General features: G+C 56.9%; 1 protein-coding gene across 2 annotated transcripts in view; it reads right to left on the reverse strand.

The window, feature by feature from the left end:
• PRPF39 (pre-mRNA processing factor 39) overlaps nt 1-21,984 on the reverse strand; it is a 32,967-nt gene extending 10,983 nt beyond the window's left edge. The window contains exons 1-5 of one of the 2 annotated variants that reach the window (XM_069950941.1): nt 21,799-21,984; nt 10,314-10,644; nt 7,818-7,943; nt 7,118-7,236; nt 5,315-5,482 (exon numbers count right to left, since the gene is read on the reverse strand). In XM_069950941.1, the coding sequence (XP_069807042.1) occupies nt 5,315-5,482; nt 7,118-7,236; nt 7,818-7,943; nt 10,314-10,619 (719 nt within the window). In that variant the 5' untranslated portion in view covers nt 10,620-10,644; nt 21,799-21,984. Of the gene's footprint in view, nt 1-5,314; nt 5,483-7,117; nt 7,237-7,817; nt 7,944-10,313; nt 10,645-21,794 lie in introns of both variants that reach the window. The other variant, XM_069950940.1, reaches the window with a different exon arrangement.
• Between the last annotated feature and the right edge of the window lie 7 nt (nt 21,985-21,991).

Consider the following 21,991-nt stretch of genomic DNA (forward strand, 5'->3'; position numbering starts at 1 on the left):
AAGCCGGATACTACACACCAGCATAGGCCTCACCAGCTCCTACATCACTATCAGCGGGCACCAGAAGCCAGGCCATGGATGTAAGCCGGATAGTACACATCAGCATAGGCCTCACCAGCTCCTACATCACTATCAGCGGGCACCAGAAGCCAGACCAGGGATGTAAGCCGGATACTACACCAGCATAGGCCTCACCAGCTCCTACATCCCTATCAGCGGGCACCAGAAGCCAGGCCAGGGATGTAAGCTGGATAGTACACATCAGCATAGGCCTCACCAGCTCCTACATCACTATCAGCGGGCACCAGAAGCCAGGCCAGGGATGCAAGCCGGATACTACACATCAGCATAGGCCTCACCAGCTCCTACATCCCTATCAGCGGGCACCAGAAGCCAGACCAGGGATGTAAGCCGGATACTACACCAGCATAGGCCTCACCAGCTCCTACATCCCTATCAGCGGGCACCAGAAGCCAGACCAGGGATGTAAGCCGGATACTACACCAGCATAGGCCTCACCAGCTCCTACATCACTATCAGCGGGCACCAGAAGCCAGGCCATGGATGTAAGCCGGATACTACACACCAGCATAGGCCTCACCAGCTCCTACATCACTATCAGCGGGCACCAGAAGCCAGGCCATGGATGTAAGCCGGATACTACACACCAGCATAGGCCTCACCAGCTCCTACATCCCTATCAGCGGGCACCAGAAGCCAGGCCATGGATGTAAGCCGGATACTACACACCAGCATAGGCCTCACCAGCTCCTACATCCCTATCAGCGGGCACCAGAAGCCAGGCCAGGGATGTAAGCCGGATAGTACACCAGCATAGGCCTCACCAGCTCCTACATCACTATCTGTGGGCACCAGAAGCCAGGCCATGGATGTAAGCCGGATACTACACATCAGCATAGGCCTCACCAGCTCCTACATCACTATCAGCGGGCACCAGAAGCCAGGCCATGGATGTAAGCCGGATAGTACACCAGCATAGGCCTCACCAGCTCCTACATCACTATCAGCGGGCACCAGAAGCCAGGCCATGGATGTAAGCCGGATATTACACCAGCATAGGCCTCACCAGCTCCTACATCCCTATCAGCGGGCACCAGAAGCCAGGCCATGGATGTAAGCCGGATATTACACCAGCATAGGCCTCACCAGCTCCTACATCACTATCAGCGGGCACCAGAAGCCAGGCCATGGATGTAAGCCGGATACTACACCAGCATAGGCCTCACCAGCTCCTACATCCCTATCAGCGGGCACCAGAAGCCAGGCCAGGGATGTAAGCCGGATACTACACATCAGCATAGGCCTCACCAGCTCCTACATCACTATCAGCGGGCACCAGAAGCCAGGCCAGGGATGTAAGCCGGATAGTACACATCAGCATAGGCCTCACCAGCTCCTACATCACTATCAGCGGGCACCAGAAGCCAGGCCAGGGATGTAAGCCGGATACTACACCAGCATAGGCCTCACCAGCTCCTACATCCCTATCAGCGGGCACCAGAAGCCAGGCCAGGGATGTAAGCCGGATAGTACACATCAGCATAGGCCTCACCAGCTCCTACATCACTATCTGTGGGCACCAGAAGCCAGGCCATGGATGTAAGCCGGATAGTACACATCAGCATAGGCCTCACCAGCTCCTACATCCCTATCAGCGGGCACCAGAAGCCAGGCCAGGGATGTAAGCCGGATACTACACCAGCATAGGCCTCACCAGCTCCCACATCACTATCAGCGGGCACCAGAAGCCAGGCCAGGGATGTAAGCCGGATACTACACCAGCATAGGCCTCACCAGCTCCTACATCCCTATCAGCGGGCACCAGAAGCCAGGCCAGGGATGTAAGCCGGATAGTACACATCAGCATAGGCCTCACCAGCTCCTACATCACTATCAGCGGGCACCAGAAGCCAGGCCAGGGATTTAAGCCGGATACTACACCAGCATAGGCCTCACCAGCTCCTACATCCCTATCTGTGGGCACCAGAAGCCAGGCCAGGGATGTAAGCCGGATACTACACACCAGCATAGGCCTCACCAGCTCCTACATCACTATCTGTGGGCACCAGAAGCCAGGCCAGGGATGTAAGCCGGATACTACACACCAGCATAGGCCTCACCAGCTCCTACATCACTATCAGCGGGCACCAGAAGCCAGGCCATGGATGTAAGCCGGATACTACACATCAGCATAGGCCTCACCAGCTCCTACATCCCTATCAGCGGGCACCAGAAGCCAGGCCAGGGATGTAAGCCGGATACTACACCAGCATAGGCCTCACCAGCTCCTACATCCCTATCAGCGGGCACCAGAAGCCAGGCCAGGGATGTAAGCCGGATACTACACCAGCATAGGCCTCACCAGCTCCTACATCACTATCAGCGGGCACCAGAAGCCAGGCCAGGGATGTAAGCCGGATACTACACATCAGCATAGGCCTCACCAGCTCCTACATCACTATCAGCGGGCACCAGAAGCCAGGCCAGGGATGTAAGCCAGATACTACACACCAGCATAGGCCTCACCAGCTCCTACATCCCTATCAGCGGGCACCAGAAGCCAGGCCAGGGATGTAAGCCGGATACTACACCAGCATAGGCCTCACCAGCTCCTACATCCCTATCAGCGGGCACCAGAAGCCAGACCAGGGATGTAAGCCGGATACTACACCAGCATAGGCCTCACCAGCTCCTACATCACTATCAGCGGGCACCAGAAGCCAGGCCAGGGATGTAAGCCGGATACTACACACCAGCATAGGCCTCACCAGCTCCTACATCCCTATCAGCGGGCACCAGAAGCCAGGCCAGGGATGTAAGCCGGATAGTACACATCAGCATAGGCCTCACCAGCTCCTACATCACTATCTGTGGGCACCAGAAGCCAGGCCAGGGATGTAAGCCGGATAGTACACATCAGCATAGGCCTCACCAGCTCCTACATCCCTATCAGCGGGCACCAGAGCAAACTCCAATGACATCTCCAGTGTATACAGTATATACAACTGTTTCATAATGAATAAAAATAAAAAGATTAGGGTGAGATTCGGAGATTCCATCATCGGCTGAAGTCTGAAAATGTTATTAAAGCGTTTGCTGTCAAGTGTGTTGGAACAAAAAAAAAAAAGAATAACCTATGCAGGCTTGCTTGGGCCATGTCTGTGATTCTCCCTAAACCCTGGTTTATTTTTTCGTAATCTTTTGCTTTGGCCTGTACAGGAAGTGATGTAATCTATCCTCACAGCCCGCCAAGTAAGGGCAGGAGAGGAGGACGTGATGTCATCTATCCTCACAGCCCGCCAAGTAAGGGCAGGAGAGGAGGACGTGATGTCATCTATCCTCACAGCCCGCCAAGTAAGGGCAGGAGAGGAGGAAGCGATGTCATCTATCCTCACAGCCACCAAGTAAGGGCAGGAGAGGAGGAAGGGATGTCATCTATCCTCACAGCCACCAAGTAAGGGCAGGAGAGGAGGAAGCGATGTCATCTATCCTCACAGCCCGCCAAGTAAGGGCAGGAGAGGAGGAAGCGATGTCATCTATCCTCACAGCCCGCCAAGTAAGGGCAGGAGAGGAGGAAGCGATGTCATCTATCCTCACAGCCACCAAGTAAGGGCAGGAGAGGAGGAAGGGATGTCATCTATCCTCACAGCCACCAAGTGAGGGCAGGAGAGGAGGAAGTGATGTCATCTATCCTCACAGCCACCAAGTGAGGGCAGGAGAGGAGGAAGTGATGTCATCTATCCTCACAGCCACCAAGTGAGGGCAGGAGAGGAGGAAGTGATGTCATCTATCCTCACAGCCACCAAGTGAGGGCAGGAGAGGAGGAAGTGATGTCATCTATCCTCACAGCCACCAAGTTAGGGCAGGTAAAGGCAGTTTAAGGAAAGCTCCATAGTAGCTGCAGCACATGGTACAGATTATATATCACTCCCATATCATTTGATAAGCATATATCTGTATATATCAGCTGTCTAGCACATTACAAGAAACTGTCCTTCATGCTGTCATTCTGCGTTAGTAAAGCAAATTACCATCTATAACAAAGCAGCAGCCTGGTGATACCATAACCACTGTACCGCAAAGTACAGAATGTACCACGACCACTGATTTAAAGCTTAGCAGAACTACTACTCCCATAATGATAAAGATATCAGAGCATGATAGGAGTTGTAGCTTTGTAATCTACATACACACATTACTGCATTCTCGTGTGTTTCCCATCCACTACAGCTGCGGCAGTATCATAAGAATCATACATCTGCCTCATAAAAGTAAAACGTCCACTCGTCACTGTAAGAAAAGAGAAACGTAGCCAACTTGTCCCAACCTGTTAATCCCTGGGATGTGAGACGAGCGGCCAGCATTGTTCGTATGCAGAGCTAACCACATAGCGGCCATGCTGCTGACAGGAGGGCGTCATAAAATAAAAAAAACCTATAGCATGATTCTTGGGATGTCCATAGAGAAATACATAGTTTTATCTATTGGCGACTTTGCAGGGCCCTTGCAGGTCGCAGATGTTTATGACCACTGTGTTTGTATTGGGTTAGTTGTCAGTCCACTATGTGATATTCTGGTATATATTGTAACAGTTAATGATTCCCCACCAACAGGGGAAGCTGCAAATTCATCTATATGCTCCCCACAATCTATGGCCATAGACAGCGCAGACCTAGAGCCACGGGACTGGTGAGAGGTGGACATCCACCAATTCTTTATATGATATACATCTTATTTATTAACCGAAACAACAATCATTAACTGCTACAATATATACCAGAATATCACAAAGTGGACTGATAACTAACCCAATACACAGTGGTCATAAACAGCAGCGACCTGCAAGGGCCCTGCAAGAACGCCAATAGATAAAACTATGTATTTCTCTATGGACATCCCAATGATCATGCTATAGATATTTATATTTTACAGATACGTACTTTAACCTATGGTTTTTAATTTATTTTTATTTATTTTTTGCTCTATGTGATAATTTTCGCATGTATATGATGTGATATACGCTTTAGTAAATTTTACCGATATATTTACCATTATTGTTTACATTTATACACTACCATAATAACGCCATATTGTTTCATAAGACAATATAAATTGATCTACACAATACTAAAGAGTTATGATTTAGCCGTTCCAAGGGGGTTATGCTAGAGAGCCTAATAATACATATAATTATTGGTTTTCCGGTGCCAACCAAGTAGTGCACTCGCAATACACCCACAATACCAATTGTACTACTAGGTAGAGTTCTTACTATCCAGATAATTCGAATTACCTTTGGAAATGGTGAGCGTAGAGCTGTGTCGGGATCCCCAGAAGGCGGCTGTATATAGAGGTGACGCCACTAAGATTTCCCAGTTCTGTCTCATAATTAATATACATTTCCCATAACTTATCTGAACGGAAGTCCAGACCTGCTGACATGATAGCGTGTTCAAACGTCCTACGAGACACAAGAAGCACAGGATGAGTACAAAGAGCGGAGACCTAGAACCTGAGAAAGCAGAGAACACTGAGCGGATATACAGGGAGTGGAAGGGACAAAGCAAGGAAAGTTATTCAGCAAGAACTCAAAACCAATGCTGGGGGGCATGGGCCCAGCCGGAGCTTCCATCGCGGCCGCACAGGGCCCAGCCGGAGCTTCCATCGCGGCCGCACAGGGCCCAGCCGGAGCTTCCATCGCGGCCGCACAGGGCCCAGCCGGAGCTTCCATCGCGGCCGCACAGGGCCCAGCCGGAGCTTCCATCGTGGCCGCACAGGGCCCAGCCGGAGCTTCCATCGCGGCCGCACAGGGCCCAGCCGGAGCTTCCATCGCGGCCGCACAGGGCCCAGCCGGAGCTTCCATCGCGGCCGCACAGGGCCCAGCCGGAGCTTCCATCGCGGCCGCACAGGGCCCAGCCGGAGCTTCCATCGCGGCCGCACAGGGCCCAGCCGGAGCTTCCATCGCGGCCGCACAGGGCCCAGCCGGAGCTTCCATCGCGGCCGCACAGGGCCCAGCCGGAGCTTCCATCGCGGCCGCACAGGGCCCAGCCGGAGCTTCCATCGCGGCCGCACAGGGCCCAGCCGGAGCTTACATCGCGGCCGCACAGGGCCCAGCCGGAGCTTACATCGCGGCCGCACAGGGCCCAGCCGGAGCTTCCATCGCGGCCGCACAGGGCCCAGCCGGAGCTTCCATCGCGGCCGCACAGGGCCCAGCCGGAGCTTCCATCGCGGCCGCACAGGGCCCAGCCGGAGCTTCCATCGCGGCCGCACAGGGCCCAGCCGGAGCTTCCATCGCGGCCGCACAGGGCCCAGCCGGAGCTTACATCGCGGCCGCACAGGGCCCAGCCGGAGCTTACATCGCGGCCGCACAGGGCCCAGACGGAGCTTACATCGTGGCTGCACAGGGCCCATGATGATACTCTCCAGTCTTCCAGTACTTATCAGCTGCTGTATGTCCTGCAGGAAGTGGTGGATTCTCTCCAGTCTGACACAGTGCTCTCTGCTTCCACCTCTGTCCATGTCAGGAACTGTCCAGAGCAGGTGGTGTTTCCATGGAGATTTCCTGCTGCTCTGGACAGTTCCTGACATGGACAGAGGTGGCAGCAGAGAGCACGTGTCACACTGGAAAGAATACACCACTTCATGCAGGACATGCAGCAGCTGGAAGACTGGAGATTTTTAAATAACAAATCAATGTAATTTTTTGAAACCAGTTGATTAGAAAAAAAAAAAATAATTATATATATATATATATATATATATATATATATATATATATATATATATATATATATATTCGATGAAGTACTGCCTTAAGCTTCTAGAATGCAGAAGGAAATTAAGTGTGATCCAAAATATCTAAGGATATATGCACGCGCACACACCACGAGGAGGGGCCAGGAGTCACAGCCCAAAACGCATCGGCCTTTGTCTTTCCTGTGTTTGTGTGGAGTTAGAGCAATGAACAAAGACTGAATATCTTATACTGTGCAGCTGGACCTTTCCCCGCATACACCACTACACTACGGATCAGCGTTACATGGTGAGCAGTGACAGAGGAATACACCGCTCCACAGGGAGCCGCTGAGTAACTCACCCTCTCATAGTGTTGGCCGTCTCCGGATCAGCAGGATCTAAAGTCTCTTTTAAGAATTGGAGATAATGTATCCAAAGGTCAACACTTAAGGTAATAGCCTGAATTCCTCTACGATAAACCTAGACATCAAGATAAAAGAGAGAAGATACACCAAGGAGAATGATACATCTCTCATGCCAAAAGGAGGAAGAAGAAGCCGGTCAACCTTACAAAGGCTAAGTATTTGGAATTTCAGTGAAAATCTGCCATTACCATTGAAGTGGAGGCTGGATAGAACATGGCTTATGTTCTGAGCTCCACTTGCAGAGAGTCTTGATCTTCAATGCGCAGCTGTATTCTTAGCAGGAGCTGAGGGCTGGCTTTGGGGTACAGACCATAAGGCACAGACCCATTAGATTCTCATTCACAGTGTCTGACCACAAATTCAATAAACAAGTAGCAAAATGTAAACCAGCAATGCTTAAAGCTAAGTCACCACACAAGGAATGACAGAGAGCCCTGCCCTACGTGTTAAGCTGCAGTGTAATATTGGCTTGCACTGCACAGCTTGACAAACTGTGGAGAGTAAAGGCACCTGTCAACAAAGAAAGGAGATATTAGGACAAATGTCACGCTTAGTGACAAATGCTGCATTATAATCCTGCTGTGAGAGCGGCCCCGAGCATGTGTCCATGGAGTGTCAGCCTGACAGCACAATTACCTCATCAGCCTCCATGACGTTATTACTCCGCTTCTCCAGATCCGCATACTTCTTCCAGTAGCCGTAACAATAGGGATAGCGGGCCAGAAACATGTCAAACACACGGCGGGCAGCGTATATGTGATTCTAGAAACAAGAGGAGCTCGTCACATGGGTCAAAGGCAAAACACGTATTCATAACACTAAGACAATATCATCGAAGGGGAACTCCGGAGAAATGCGTTTTCTATCATATCATCTGGTATCAGAAAGTTATATAGATTTATAAATGACTTCTATATAATAATCTCCAGTCGTCCAGTACTTATCAGCTGCTGTATGTCCTGCAGGAAGGGGTGTATTCTCTCCAGTCTGACACAGTGCTCTCTGCTGCCACCTCTGTCCATGTCAGGAACTGTCCAGAGCAGCAGCAAATCCCCATAGAAAACCTCTCCTGCTCTGGACAGTTCCTGACAGTTCCATGTGCAGCGGCTTCCCCTCCATCCATTGAGACTTGAACTCTAACATCTTCATTCAAAAGAAGAGAACTGTAGAGGTGACGGGCACCATAGTGCAGCCTCCATATTGTGTAATTGTACAGATGGAAAACCTTCCAGCTCTCACAAAACTACAACTCCCATCATGCCTGGACAGCCTAAGTTTTAGCTCCCTAGGCATGATGGGAATTGTAGTTCTGCAAAAGCTGGAGGGCCAGGAGTAGTGATGTCACGATAACAGAATTTTGAGTTTGATACCAATACCAACTTTTTTTTTTCAATGCTCGATACCAATTCAATACTTAATAAATTATATATTTTTTTTAAAAAACACAAGAGTAGAGATCCCCCCGACTGTCAGGTCTGTACGAACCATATTACTTTATAAATAAAGTTTCCATTTTTTAAAATAAATGTTCTTAAAAAAATAGCCCTATTCTGATTCTTAACATGGCTATGGGGTGATCTGTAGTTTTATTTAGTAGCACGTTTTTATGTGGTAGTGAATTTGGTGGTTTCTCCGCTTGCACCATTTACCGTGCGTCATCAGGAAGGTGATAATCTTATAATATGCACAATAACACTTCAGCTATCAGGGGGGATGATGGGAACTGTAGTCATGTAACACACTTCAGCTATCAGGGGGATGGTGGGGGTTGTAGTCATGTAACACACACTTCAGCTATCAGGGGGATGTTGGGAACTGTAGTCATGTAACACACTTCAGCTATCAGGGGGGATGATGGGGGTTGTAATTGCACTATTCCAGCTGGATTCGGGCGGCAGAGTAATGTGCAGGCTACCGCCCCCCTCCCACTTCCCTTCACAGTCGCAGCCAGGCCGACGTTTTGTTCACCCCCCACATTGCTGATGCCGGCCCCGGGGATGTCCTGACGGCCCGGCCTCACAGCTACCTCCTGTCAGATCTCCTGGCCTCCCCCGGACCGTGCCGCTCTCAGCCGCTCTCCTCCCTCTCCTGCCGCCGACCCTGTGCTGCCCCTCTGCCCTTGTCAGACACTCACCGGCCCAGCTGTGTCTCATGCTCGGTGCCTGTGAAGGGGGGGGGGGGGGTTGGGGGAAGGTCCTCATCTTAGCCCATAGGACCCGCAGTGACACACACAAGTTCCGGGGCTGGCGATGTCAGAGGCAGGAGCGGCAACCTAAAATTTGCCGGCGGCAGCTGCATGGTAGGTGGATGATCTGGGCCCGAGTGAGCGCGCAGGGTCCCGGGTCTGTGTTCGCAGGGGTGGCACAGAGAGAACATGACAGGCGCTCAGGTAGCCGCCTGTCATGTTCTCGGCACTATATGTTAAACTACGCTATTTTGCAGTTTAACATAAAGTATCGATACCAGGAAATCCTGGTATCGAACCGTTTTTTTTGCCCCGAAAATCGATAGTATCGATTTTTCGGTGCATCGTGCATCCCTAGCCAGGAGTACGACCCCTGTGCTCTAGCAGTATGTTATAACGATTGTTTCCCTTTCTTTTCTCTATTCCGTTCAGTCAGTTCTCACTCCTATGTATTTCCCCTTTGTCACAGCTAGCGGACACCGTGTACCGGCATGCCTGTACAACCCATTTACTGCAGCATTGATGTAGTCATGTGACCGCCACAGCCAATCACTGGTCTCCGAGCTGACACTCACATATAACCCAGCATTACATGGAGCACAGGTGTATACGTCATCATCAATGCGGGAAGAAACAGACGTCACGTCCCATCATGCTGGAGCCATGGAGAATTAGGGAGAGAATGAACCTTATAACATTTACTGCAGATTGGTAGGTGACCCTGACAGGCCAGTGTCTAACATTATACATGCTCCACTACTCTAGTATAACACACAGCATGGCCAAAGGGCAGGTGTGAGGAACAAGTACTAGCCATGGCGGAAACCAATCCCGTCATAGGGGAAACGATGACAACGAGACGTCTATACAGTGACACAAGGCCACACTGCCGACTACAAGAACAAAGGAGATGGTAAAACAGAACTAACTTCCACACGGCTACTCACCTCTTGTTCTATGTAATGCAGCAGGTAGGTCCATGTGGTGAACTCCTCCGGATTGGCCTCCACGGCCTTCCAATACTTGTCAAACTCTGGGGGAAGAGGCGGCTCGGCCTCCTGTGCCACCTTCTCAGGGGGTTCCGCAGCTTCCTCCACTTCATTGGTGGCATCTTGTTCTGGAGATTGCTCCATCGCAGTCACTTCTAATATATCCTTAGTATCTTTATTAGGCTGTGAGGCCTCTGCAGGGGCCTCCGCTTTCTTCTCTGGATTCTGGGTCACAGCACTAGGATCCAGCTTTGGGTCCGGCATCTTGGCACAATGCGATATCTCTGACCTGACAGGACGGAAAACAAAGCACATATAAACCTTACCGATACGCCCCCGTATCCTGGTATATACAGGGTGTAACCTTACCGATACGCCCCCGTATCCTGGTATATACAGGGTGTAACCTTACCGATACGCCCCCGTATCCTGGTATATACAGGGTGTAACCTTACTGATCCCCCCCCCCTGTATCCTGGTATATACAGGGTGTAACCTTACCGATACGCCCCCGTATCCTGGTATATACAGGGTGTAACCTTACCGATACGCCCCCGTATCCTGGTATATACAGGGTGTAACCTTACTGATCCCCCCCCCCTTGTATCCTGGTATATACAGGGTGTAACCTTACCGATACGCCCCCGTATCCTGGTATATACAGGGTGTAACCTTACCGATACGCCCCCTGTATCCTGGTATATACAGGGTGTAACCTTACTGATCCCCCCCCCTGTATCCTGGTATATACAGGGTGTAACCTTACTGATCCCCCCCCCTGTATCCTGGTATATACAGGGTGTAACCTTACTGATTCCCCCCCTTTATCCTGGTATATACAGGGTGTAACCTTACCGATCCCCCCCTGTATCCTGGTATATACAGGGTGTAACCTTACTGATACCCCCCCTGTATCCTGGTATATACAGGGTGTAACCTTACCGATACCCCCCCTGTATCCTGGTATATACAGGGTGTAACCTTACTGATACCCCCCCTGTATCCTGGTATATACAGGGTGTAACCTTACCGATACCCCCCCTGTATCCTGGTATATACAGGGTGTAACCTTACCGATACGCCCCCGTATCCTGGTATATACAGGGTGTAACCTTACTGATCCCCCCCCCTGTATCCTGGTATATACAGGGTGTAACCTTACTGATCCCCCCCTGTATCCTGGTATATACAGGGTGTAACCTTACCGATACGCCCCCTGTATCCTGGTATATACAGGGTGTAACCTTACCGATACGCCCCCGTATCCTGGTATATACAGGGTGTAACCTTACTGATCCCCCCCCCTGTATCCTGGTATATACAGGGTGTAACCTTACTGATCCCCCCCTGTATCCTGGTATATACAGGGTGTAACCTTACTGATCCCCCCCCCCCTGTATCCTGGTATATACAGGGTGTAACCTTACTGATCCCCCCCCCCCTGTATCCTGGTATATACAGGGTGTAACCTTACCGATACGCCCCCTGTATCCTGGTATATACAGGGTGTAACCTTACTGATTCCCCCCCTGTATCCTGGTATATACAGGGTGTAACCTTACCGATCCCCCCCTGTATCCTGGTATATACAGGGTGTAACCTTACTGATACCCCCCCTGTATCCTGGTATATACAGGGTGTAACCTTACCGATACGCCCCCGTATCCTGGTATATACAGGGTGTAACCTTACTGATCCCCCCCCCTGTATCCTGGTATATACAGGGTGTAACCTTACTGATCCCCCCCCTGTATCCTGGTATATACAGGGTGTAACCTTACTGATCCCCCCCCTGTATCCTGGTATATACAGGGTGTAACCTTACCGATCCCCCCCCTGTATCCTGGTATATACAGGGTGTAACCTTACCGATACCTAGGGCTGGGCGATATTGGCCTAAATCAATATCGCGGTTTATCGCACATGTAGCCGCGGTAACGATAATTGAACGATAATTATGACACACCCCTTTTTTGCAAACCACACCCACTTGCCGTGCCAAACTGGCGATATTTTGATTCAAAAATGTAAAAAAGAACTCACTGAGCAGCAACCCATGGTTAGTCTATTATCATTATTATTATTTGTCATTATTAGGGGTCTCAGCAGAGACCTGGACATGTGTATATACAGGTATACAGCCTCTACAGGGTATACACAGGTCACAGAGGGATAGGTGTGTATGACTATATGGGGGGGATGGATTGGGGTGTATTACTATACAGGAGGTTGGGATCGGGTTACAGGACTATACAGGCAGCGCATAGGGATAGGGGGCGGATAGGGGTGTATGACTAAACAGGGAGGGCGGATAGGGGTGTATGACTAAACAGGGGGGGGCGGACAGGGGTGTATGACTATACAGGGGGGGGCGGATAGGGGTGTGTGACTATACAGGGGGGGCGGATAGGGGGTGTGTGACTATACAGGGGGGGCGGATAGGGGTGTGTGACTATACAGGGGGGGGCGGATAGGCGTGTGTGACTATACAGGGGGGGGCGGATAGGGGTGTGTGACTATACAGGGGGGGGCGGATAGGGGTGTGTGACTATACGGGGGGGGGCGGATAGGGGTGTGTGACTATACAGGGAGCGCGGATGGGGGTGTGTGACTATACGTGGGGGGCGGACAGGGGTGTATGACTATACGGGGGGGCAGATAGGGGCATATGACTATACATAGGGGGGCGGACAGGGGTGTATGACTATACGGGGGGAGGACAGGGGCGTATGATTATAAGAGGGGCGGACAGGGGTGTATGACTATACGGGGGGGCGGACAGGGGTGTATGACTATACGGGGGGGCGGACAGGGGTGTATGACTATACGGGGGGGGCGGACAGGGGTGTATGACTATACGGGGGGGCGGACAGGGGTGTATGACTATACGGGGGGGCGGACAGGGGTGTATGACTATACGGGGGGGCGGACAGGGGTGTATGACTATACGGGGGGGCGGACAGGGGTGTATGACTATACGGGGGGGCGGACAGGGGTGTATGACTATACGGGGGGGCGGACAGGGGTGTATGACTATACGGGGGGGCGGACAGGGGTGTATGACTATACGGGGGGGGGGGGGGGGCGGACAGGGGTGTATGATTATACGGGGGGTGGACAGGGGCGTATGACTATACATAGGGGAGCGGATAGGGGCGTATGACTAAACAGGGGGCCGGACAGGAATGTATGACTATACAGGGGGGGCAGATAGGGGCTTATGACTATACAGGGGGGGCGGATAGGGGTGTGTAGCTTTACAGGGGGCACATAGTGATGGCAGGCGGATAGGAGTGTATTATACAGGGAGGTGCATGCTGGGACCTGCAGTCCCCTCAGTAACAATATAGAGCTGTAACTAGAGCTGGGCGATATGGCCAAAAAATAAAGTCTCGATTTTTTAAAAAATTTTTTTGACTATTCTCAATTTAAATCTCGATTTTTTTTCTTTTTGCTTAATAAACAGAACATTTTTCTCCCTGCAGCGTCAGATACTATTTTAATGACGTTTGAGACAACAACTGTATTGCTTCCCAGCGTAACATTGCTCCCCATGTAGTAGACAAGCCCCCTCTGTGTCCCCATATAGTATAGGAGATCTTCTTTGTGCCTCCATCTAGGTAGGGTGTAGTAGTGGAGGTATAGTGGATAAGGGGTGTAGTAGTAGTACAGGTAAAGATGAGGGGTGTTTTAGTAGTACAGATGAGGAGGATTAGTAATACAGATATCGATGTGTGCTGTAGTAGTACAGGTAAAGATGAGGGGTGTAGTAGCAGTACAGGTAAAGATGGGTGTAGTAATACAAGTAAAGATGAGGGGTGTAGTATTAATACAGGTATAGATGAGGGGTGTAGTAGTACAGGTAAAGATGAGGGGTGACTGGGGGAAACTGAGGGAGCTGCGGGTGACTCGGGCAAACTGGGGGGGGACTGAAGCAAACCGAGGTTGACTGAAGGGGGACTGGGACAGGAGTTGACTGAAGGGGGGCTGGGGCAGACTGGGGGTGACTAATGGGGGACTGGGGCAAACACAGGGGGACTGGGGCAGCTGGGAGGACACAGGGGGACTGGAGCAGACACCAGGGGACTGGGGCAGCTGGGGGGGACACAGGGGGACTTGAGCAGACACCAGGGGACTGGGGCAGCTGGGGGGACACAGGGGGACTGGGGCAGCTGGGGGGGACACTGGGGGACTGGGGCAGACACCAGGGGACTGGGGAAGCTGGGGGGGACACAGGGGGACTGGGGCAGACACCAGGGGACTGGGGAAGCTGGGGGGGGGGACACAGGGGGACTGGGGAAGCTGGGGGGGGGGGGACACAGGGGGACTGGGGCAGCTGGGGGGGGGGGACTGGGGCAGCTGGGGGGGGGGACTGGGGCAGCTGGGGGGGGGGACTGGGGCAGCTGGGGGGGGGGACTGGGCAGCTGGGGGGGGGGACTGGGGGAGACACAGGGGGACTGGGGCAGCTAGGGAGGACTGGAGCAGACACCAGGGGGACTGGGGCAGGGGGGGGACACAGGGGGACTGGGGCAGGCAGGGGGTGACTGAAGGTAGTCTGGGGCAGGCAGGGGGTGACTGGGGCAGACTGGGGGTGACAGGGGGACTGGGTCAGACGGGGGGGGGGGGGGGCACAGGGGGACTGGGGCAGCTGGGGGGGACACAGGGGGACTAGAGCAGCTGGGGGGGGACACAGGGGGACTAGAGCAGCTGGGGGGGGACACAGGGGGACTAGAGCAGCTGGGGGGGACACAGGGGGACTAGAGCAGCTGGGGGGGGGACACAGGGGGACTAGAGCAGCTGGGGGGGGACACAGGGGGACTAGAGCAGCTGGGGGGGGACACAGGGGGACTAGAGCAGCTGGGGGGGGGGGACACAGGGGGACTAGAGCAGCTGGGGGGGGGACACAGGGGGACTAGAGCAGCTGGGGGGGGGACACAGGGGGACTGGAGCAGCTGGGGGGGGGGACACAGGGGGACTGGAGCAGCTGGGGGGGGGACACAGGGGGACTGAAGCAGCTGGGGGGGGGGGGGGACACAGGGGGACTGGAGCAGCTGGGGGGGGGGACACAGGGGGACTGGAGCAGCTGGGGGGGGGACACAGGGGGACTGGAGCAGCTGGGGGGGGGGACACAGGGGGACTGGAGCAGCTGGGGGGGGGGGACACAGGGGGACTGGAGCAGCTGGGGGGGGGGGACACAGGGGGACTGGAGCAGCTGGGGGGGGGACACAGGGGGACTGGAGCAGCTGGGGGGGGACACAGGGGGACTGGAGCAGCTGGGGGGGGACACAGGGGGACTGGAGCAGCTGGGGGGGGACACGGGGACTAGAACAGCTGGGGGGGGGGGACACGGGGACTGGAGCAGCTGGGGGGGGGACACAGGGGGACTGGAGCAGCTGGGGGGGGGGGACACAGGGGGACTAGAGCAGCTGGGGGGGGGGGACACAGGGGGACTGGAGCAGCTGGGGGGGGGACACAGGGGGACTGGAGCAGCTGGGGGGGACACAGGGGGACTGGAGCAGCTGGGGGGGACACAGGGGGACTGGAGCAGCTGGGGGGGGACACGGGGACTGGAGCAGCTGGGGGGGGCACAGGGGGACTGGAGCAGCTGGGGGGGGACACAGGGGGACTGGAGCAGCTGGGGGGGGACACAGGGGGACTGGAGCAGCTGGGGGGGGGACACAGGGGGACTGGAGCAGCTGGGGGGGGGACACAGGGGGACTGGAGCAGCTGGGGGGGGGGGACACAGGGGGACTGGAGCAGCGGGGGGGGGACACAGGGGGACTGGAGCAGCTGGGGGGGGGACACAGGGGGACTGGAGCAGCTGGGGGGGGACACAGGGGGACTGGAGCAGCTGGGGGGGGGACACAGGGGGACTGGAGCAGCTGGGGGGGGGGGACACAGGGGGACTGGAGCAGCTGGGGGGGGACACAGGGGGACTGGAGCAGCTGGGGGGGGGGACACAGGGGGACTGGAGCAGCTGGGGGGGGACACAGGGGGACTGGAGCAGCTGGGGGGGGACACAGGGGGACTGGAGCAGCTGGGGGGGGACACAGGGGGACTGGAGCAGCTGGGGGGGGGACACAGGGGGACTGGAGCAGCTGGGGGGGACACAGGGGGACTGGAGCAGCTGGGGGGGGACACAGGGGGACTGGAGCAGCTGGGGGGGGGACACAGGGGGACTGGAGCAGCTGGGGGGGGACACAGGGGGACTGGAGCAGCTGGGGGGGGGACACAGGGGGACTGGAGCAGCTGGGGGGGGGACACAGGGGGACTGGAGCAGCTGGGGGGGCACAGGGGGACTGGAGCAGCTGGGGGGGACACAGGGGGACTGGAGCAGCTGGGGGGGGGCACAGGGGGACTGGAGCAGCTGGGGGGGGGCACAGGGGGACTGGAGCAGCTGGGGGGGGGACACAGGGGGACTGGAGCAGCTGGGGGGGGGGGCACAGGGGGACTGGAGCAGCTGGGGGGGGGACACAGGGGGACTGGAGCAGCTGGGGGGGGGACACAGGGGGACTGGAGCAGCTGGGGGACACACAGGGGGACTGGAGCAGCTGGGGGACACACAGGGGGACTGGAGTAGCTGGGGGGGGACTGGAGCAGCTGGGGGGGGGACACAGGGGGACTGGAGCAGCTGGGGGGGGGACACAGGGGGACTGGAGCAGCTGGGGGGGGGACACAGGGGGACTGGAGCAGCTGGGGGGGGGACACAGGGGGACTGGAGCAGCTGGGGGGGGGACACAGGGGGACTGGAGCAGCTGGGGGGGGGACACAGGGGGACTGGAGCAGCTGGGGGGGGACACAGGGGGACTGGAGCAGCTGGGGGGGGGCACAGGGGGACTGGAGCAGCTGGGGGGGGACACAGGGGGACTGGAGCAGCTGGGGGGGGGACACAGGGGGACTGGAGCAGCTGGGGGGGGCACAGGGGGACTGGAGCAGCTGGGGGGGGGACACAGGGGGACGGGAGCAGCTGGGGGGGGACACAGGGGGACTGGAGCAGCTGGGAGGGGGACACAGGGGGACTGGAGCAGCTGGGGGGGACACAGGGGGACTGGAGCAGCTGGGGGGGACACAGGGGGACTGGAGCAGCTGGGGGGGGACACAGGGGGACTGGAGCAGCAGGGGGGGGACACAGGGGGACTGGAGCAGCTGGGGGGGACTGGAGCAGCTGGGGGGGGCACAGGGGGACTGGAGCAGCTGGGGGGGGGACACAGGGGGACTGGAGCAGCTGGGGGGGGCACAGGGGGACTGGAGCAGCGGGGGGGGCACAGGGGGACTGGAGCAGCTGGGGGGGACACAGGGGGACTGGAGCAGCTGGGGGGGGGCACAGGGGGACTGGAGCAGCTGGGGGGGGGACACAGGGGGACTGGAGCAGCTGGGGGGGGGACACAGGGGGACTGGAGCAGCTGGGGGGGGACACAGGGGGACTGGAGCAGCTGGGGGGGGGACACAGAAGGACTGGAGCAGCGGGGGGGGGGACACAGAAGGACTGGAGCAGCTGGGGGGGGGACACAGAAGGACTGGAGCAGCTGGGGGGGGGACACAGGGGGACTGGAGCAGCTGGGGGGGGACACAGGGGGACTGGAGCAGCTGGGGGGGGACACAGGGGGACTGGAGCAGCTGGGGGGGGGGCACAGGGGGGACTGGAGCAGCTGGGGGGGACACAGGGGGACTGGAGCAGCTGGGGGGGGGACACAGGGGGACTGGAGCAGCTGGGGGGGGACACAGGGGGACTGGAGCAGCTGGGGGGGGACACAGGGCGACTGGAGCAGCTGGGGGGGGGACACAGGGCGACTGGAGCAGCTGGGGGGGGACACAGGGGGACTAGAGCAGCTGGGGGAGACACAGGGGGACTAGAGCAGCTGGGGGGACACAGGGGGACTAGAGCAGCTGGGGGGGACACAGGGGGACTAGAGCAGCTGGGGGGGGACACAGGGGGACTGGAGCAGCTGGGGGGGGACACAGGGGGACTGGAGCAGCTGGGGGGGACACACAGGGCAGCTGGGGGGGACACAGGGGGACTAGAGCAGCTGGGGGGGACACAGGGGGACTAGAGCAGCTGGGGGGACACAGGGGGACTAGAGCAGCTGGGGGGGACACAGGGGGACTAGGGCAGCTGGGGGGGGGGACACAGGGGGACTGGAGCAGCTGGGGGGGGGGGACACAGGGGGACTGGAGCAGCTGGGGGGGGGACATACAGGGCAGCTGGGGGGGACACAGGGGGACTAGAGCAGCTGGGGGGGACACAGGGGGACTAGAGCAGCTGGGGGGACACAGGGGGACTAGAGCAGCTGGGGGGGACACAGGGGGACTAGAGCAGCTGGGGGGGACACAGGGGGACTAGGGCAGCTGGGGGGGGGGACACAGGGGGACTGGGGCAGCTGGGGGGGGGACACAGGGGGACTGGGGCAGCTGGGGGGGGGGACACAGGGGGACTGGGGCAGCTGGGGGGGGGACACAGGGGGACTGGGGCAGCGGGGGGGGGACACAGGGGGACTGGGGCAGCGGGGGGGGGGACACAGGGGGACTGGGGCAGCTGGGGGGGGACACAGGGGGACTGGGGCAGCTGGGGGGGGGACACAGGGGGACTGGGGCAGCTGGGGGGGGGACACAGGGGGACTGGGGCAGCTGGGGGGGGGACACAGGGGGACTGGGGCAGCTGGGGGGGGGGGGGGACACAGGGGGACTGGGGCAGCTGGGGGGGGACACAGGGGGACTGGCGCAGACACCAGGGGGACTGGGGCAGCTGGGGGGGACACAGGGGGACTGGAGCAGCTGGGGGGGGACACAGGGGGACTGGAGCAGCTGGGGGGACACAGGGGGACTGGAGCAGCTGGGGGGGACACAGGGGGACTGGAGCAGCTGGGGGGGACTGGAGCAGCTGGGGGGGGGGCACAGGGGGACTGGAGCAGCTGGGGGGGACACAGGGGGACTGGAGCAGCTGGGGGGGACACAGGGCAGCTGGGGGGGACACAGGGGGACTGGGGGGACACAGGGGGACTTTGCCCTCCTCTTATTCAGGCACACAGGTTCCCCTCCCGGCCACACATGCAGGTCCCGGTCTCTGGAGGAGGCTGCAGAGACTGTAATGGTGATAGCGTCGCTGCCATTACTGGAGCTGTAGAGCGGGATCGGGGGATGCAGATCCCGTGTTCAGCTCCAGGGCCCGCAGGACGCTATCACCATTACAGTCTCTGCAGCCTCCTCCAGAGACCGGGACCTGCATGTGTGGCCGGGGCGACGGGACGTGATATGTACAGCTGGTCAGCCGCGGCTGTTAGGCGGAATGCCTGACCGACCTGCACCTCACTTCCCGGCACAAGTCCCGTCCGAGCGGGGCGGGGAGGGCAATGCTGTGTGTGCAGGGATGCCGGACGGGACCGGACTTGACGGGTGGGCGCATGGACGGACAGGTGCGGCGGGATGGGGCCTGGACGGGTGGGGAGGGAAGTGGTGAGGGCGCTCGGCTGCAGGCGGCTTTGTCACCTGGACCCTGCTGCTCCTCCACCTCCCGCTCTGATACCGGCGTCCCTGCACAAGTTATTGTGCTGTGTGTGCAGTGACGCCGGCATGTCCGAGCTGGAGGAGCAGCAGAAAAAATACAAAAATACCGCAGATACCGTCCTGGCTAAGTTGAGGTCTGTTAACCGACGCCAGTGACGGTATCGGTATTTTTGCGGTATACCGCCCAGCCCTACCGATACCCCTCCTGTATCCTGGTATATACAGGGTGTAACCTTACCGATACCCCCCCCCCGTATCCTGGTATATACAGGGTGTAACCTTACCGATACCCCTCCTGTATCCTGGTATATACAGGGTGTAACCTTACTGATCCCCCCCCCCTGTATCCTGGTATATACAGGGTGTAATCTTACTGATCCCCCCCCCGTATCCTGGTATATACAGGGTGTAACCTTACCGATACCCCCCCCGTATCCTGGTATATACAGGGTGTAATCTTACTGATCCCCCCCCCCCCGTATCCTGGTATATACAGGGTGTAACCTTACCGATACCCCTCCTGTATCCTGGTATATACAGGGTGTAACCTTACCGATACCCCCGCTGTATCCTGGTATATACAGGTTGTAACCTTACTGATACGCCCCCTGTATCCTGGTATATACAGGGTGTAACCTTACCGATACCCCCCCCTGTATCCTGGTATATACAGGGTGTAACCTTACTGATCCCCCCCTGTATCCTGGTATATACAGGGTGTAACCTTACTGATACCCCCCCCTGTATCCTGGTATATACAGGGTGTAACCTTACTGATACCCCCGCTGTATCCTGGTATATACAGGTTGTAACTTTACTGATACCCCCCCCCCTGTATCCTGGTATATACAGGGTGTAACCTTACTGATACCCCCCCCCCTGTATCCTGGTATATACAGGGTGTAACCTTACTGATACCCCCCCCTGTATCCTGGTATATACAGGGTGTAACCTTACTGATTCCCCCCCTGTATCCTGGTATATACAGGGTGTAACCTTACTGATCCCCCCCCTGTATCCTGGTATATACAGGGTGTAACCTTACCGATCCCCCCCCTGTATCCTGGTATATACAGGGTGTAACCTTACTGATCCCCCCCCCCCCCTGTATCCTGGTATATACAGGGTGTAACCTTACTGATCCCCCCCCTGTATCCTGGTATATACAGGGTGTAACCTTACTGATCCCCCCCCTGTATCCTGGTATATACAGGGTGTAACCTTACTGATCCCCCCCCTGTATCCTGGTATATACAGGGTGTAACCTTACCGATACCCCTCCTGTATCCTGGTATATACAGGGTGTAACCTTACCGATACCCCCGCTGTATCCTGGTATATACAGGTTGTAACCTTACCGATACGCCCCCTGTATCCTGGTATATACAGGGTGTAACCTTACTGATACCCCCGCTGTATCCTGGTATATACAGGTTGTAACTTTACTGATACCCCCCCCCCCTGTATCCTGGTATATACAGGGTGTAACCTTACTGATATCTCCCCTGGAGGACCTGTGTCTCCTGTCTGTGTATGTGTGTGTGGGGCATATCCTCCCCTATGTTCTGTGGGGGAGGGGGGGGTTGTGCCGTGTATCCTGTGGGGTGTCGTGTCTCCCGTGGGGGTCAGTGTCGTGTCTCCCATGGGGGGGGGGGTGCCGTGTCTCCCATGGGGGGGGGGGTGCCGTGTCTCCCGTGTGTGTGTGTGTGTGTGGGGGGGGGGGGGGGGGTGCCGTGTCTCCCGTGTGTGTGTGTGTTTTGCCGTGTCTCCTGTGGGGGGGGGGGGGCCGTGTCTCCTGTGGGGGGGGGGGGTCCGTGTCTCCCGTGGGGGGCGCCCCGTATGTTACCGTCCCCAGCCCCGCGGCTCGGATGGCGCCACACCGGACTCCCGCACTCCCGGCCCTGCCCGCGCCTCCCGCCATTTTCCCTCCTGACTCACCCACCAGCGGCGGCAGCGCTTCTCCCCGTCCCCGGGGCTTGTCTCTATCACACCCGCCTCACGTCTCACATCCAGGGGCGGGAAGTCTCCTCAGAGCGGGCGCCGATGCGGGAACGAGCCAGGAACACGCCGCCAGAAAGGGCCGCTCCGCCAGACGAGAGCACGCAGCACTGACGTCCGTGCGTAACGTCGGGGGG

Source organism: Dendropsophus ebraccatus, chromosome 13, assembly GCF_027789765.1.
Source record: "Dendropsophus ebraccatus isolate aDenEbr1 chromosome 13, aDenEbr1.pat, whole genome shotgun sequence".
Lineage (NCBI taxonomy): Eukaryota > Metazoa > Chordata > Amphibia > Anura > Hylidae > Dendropsophus > Dendropsophus ebraccatus.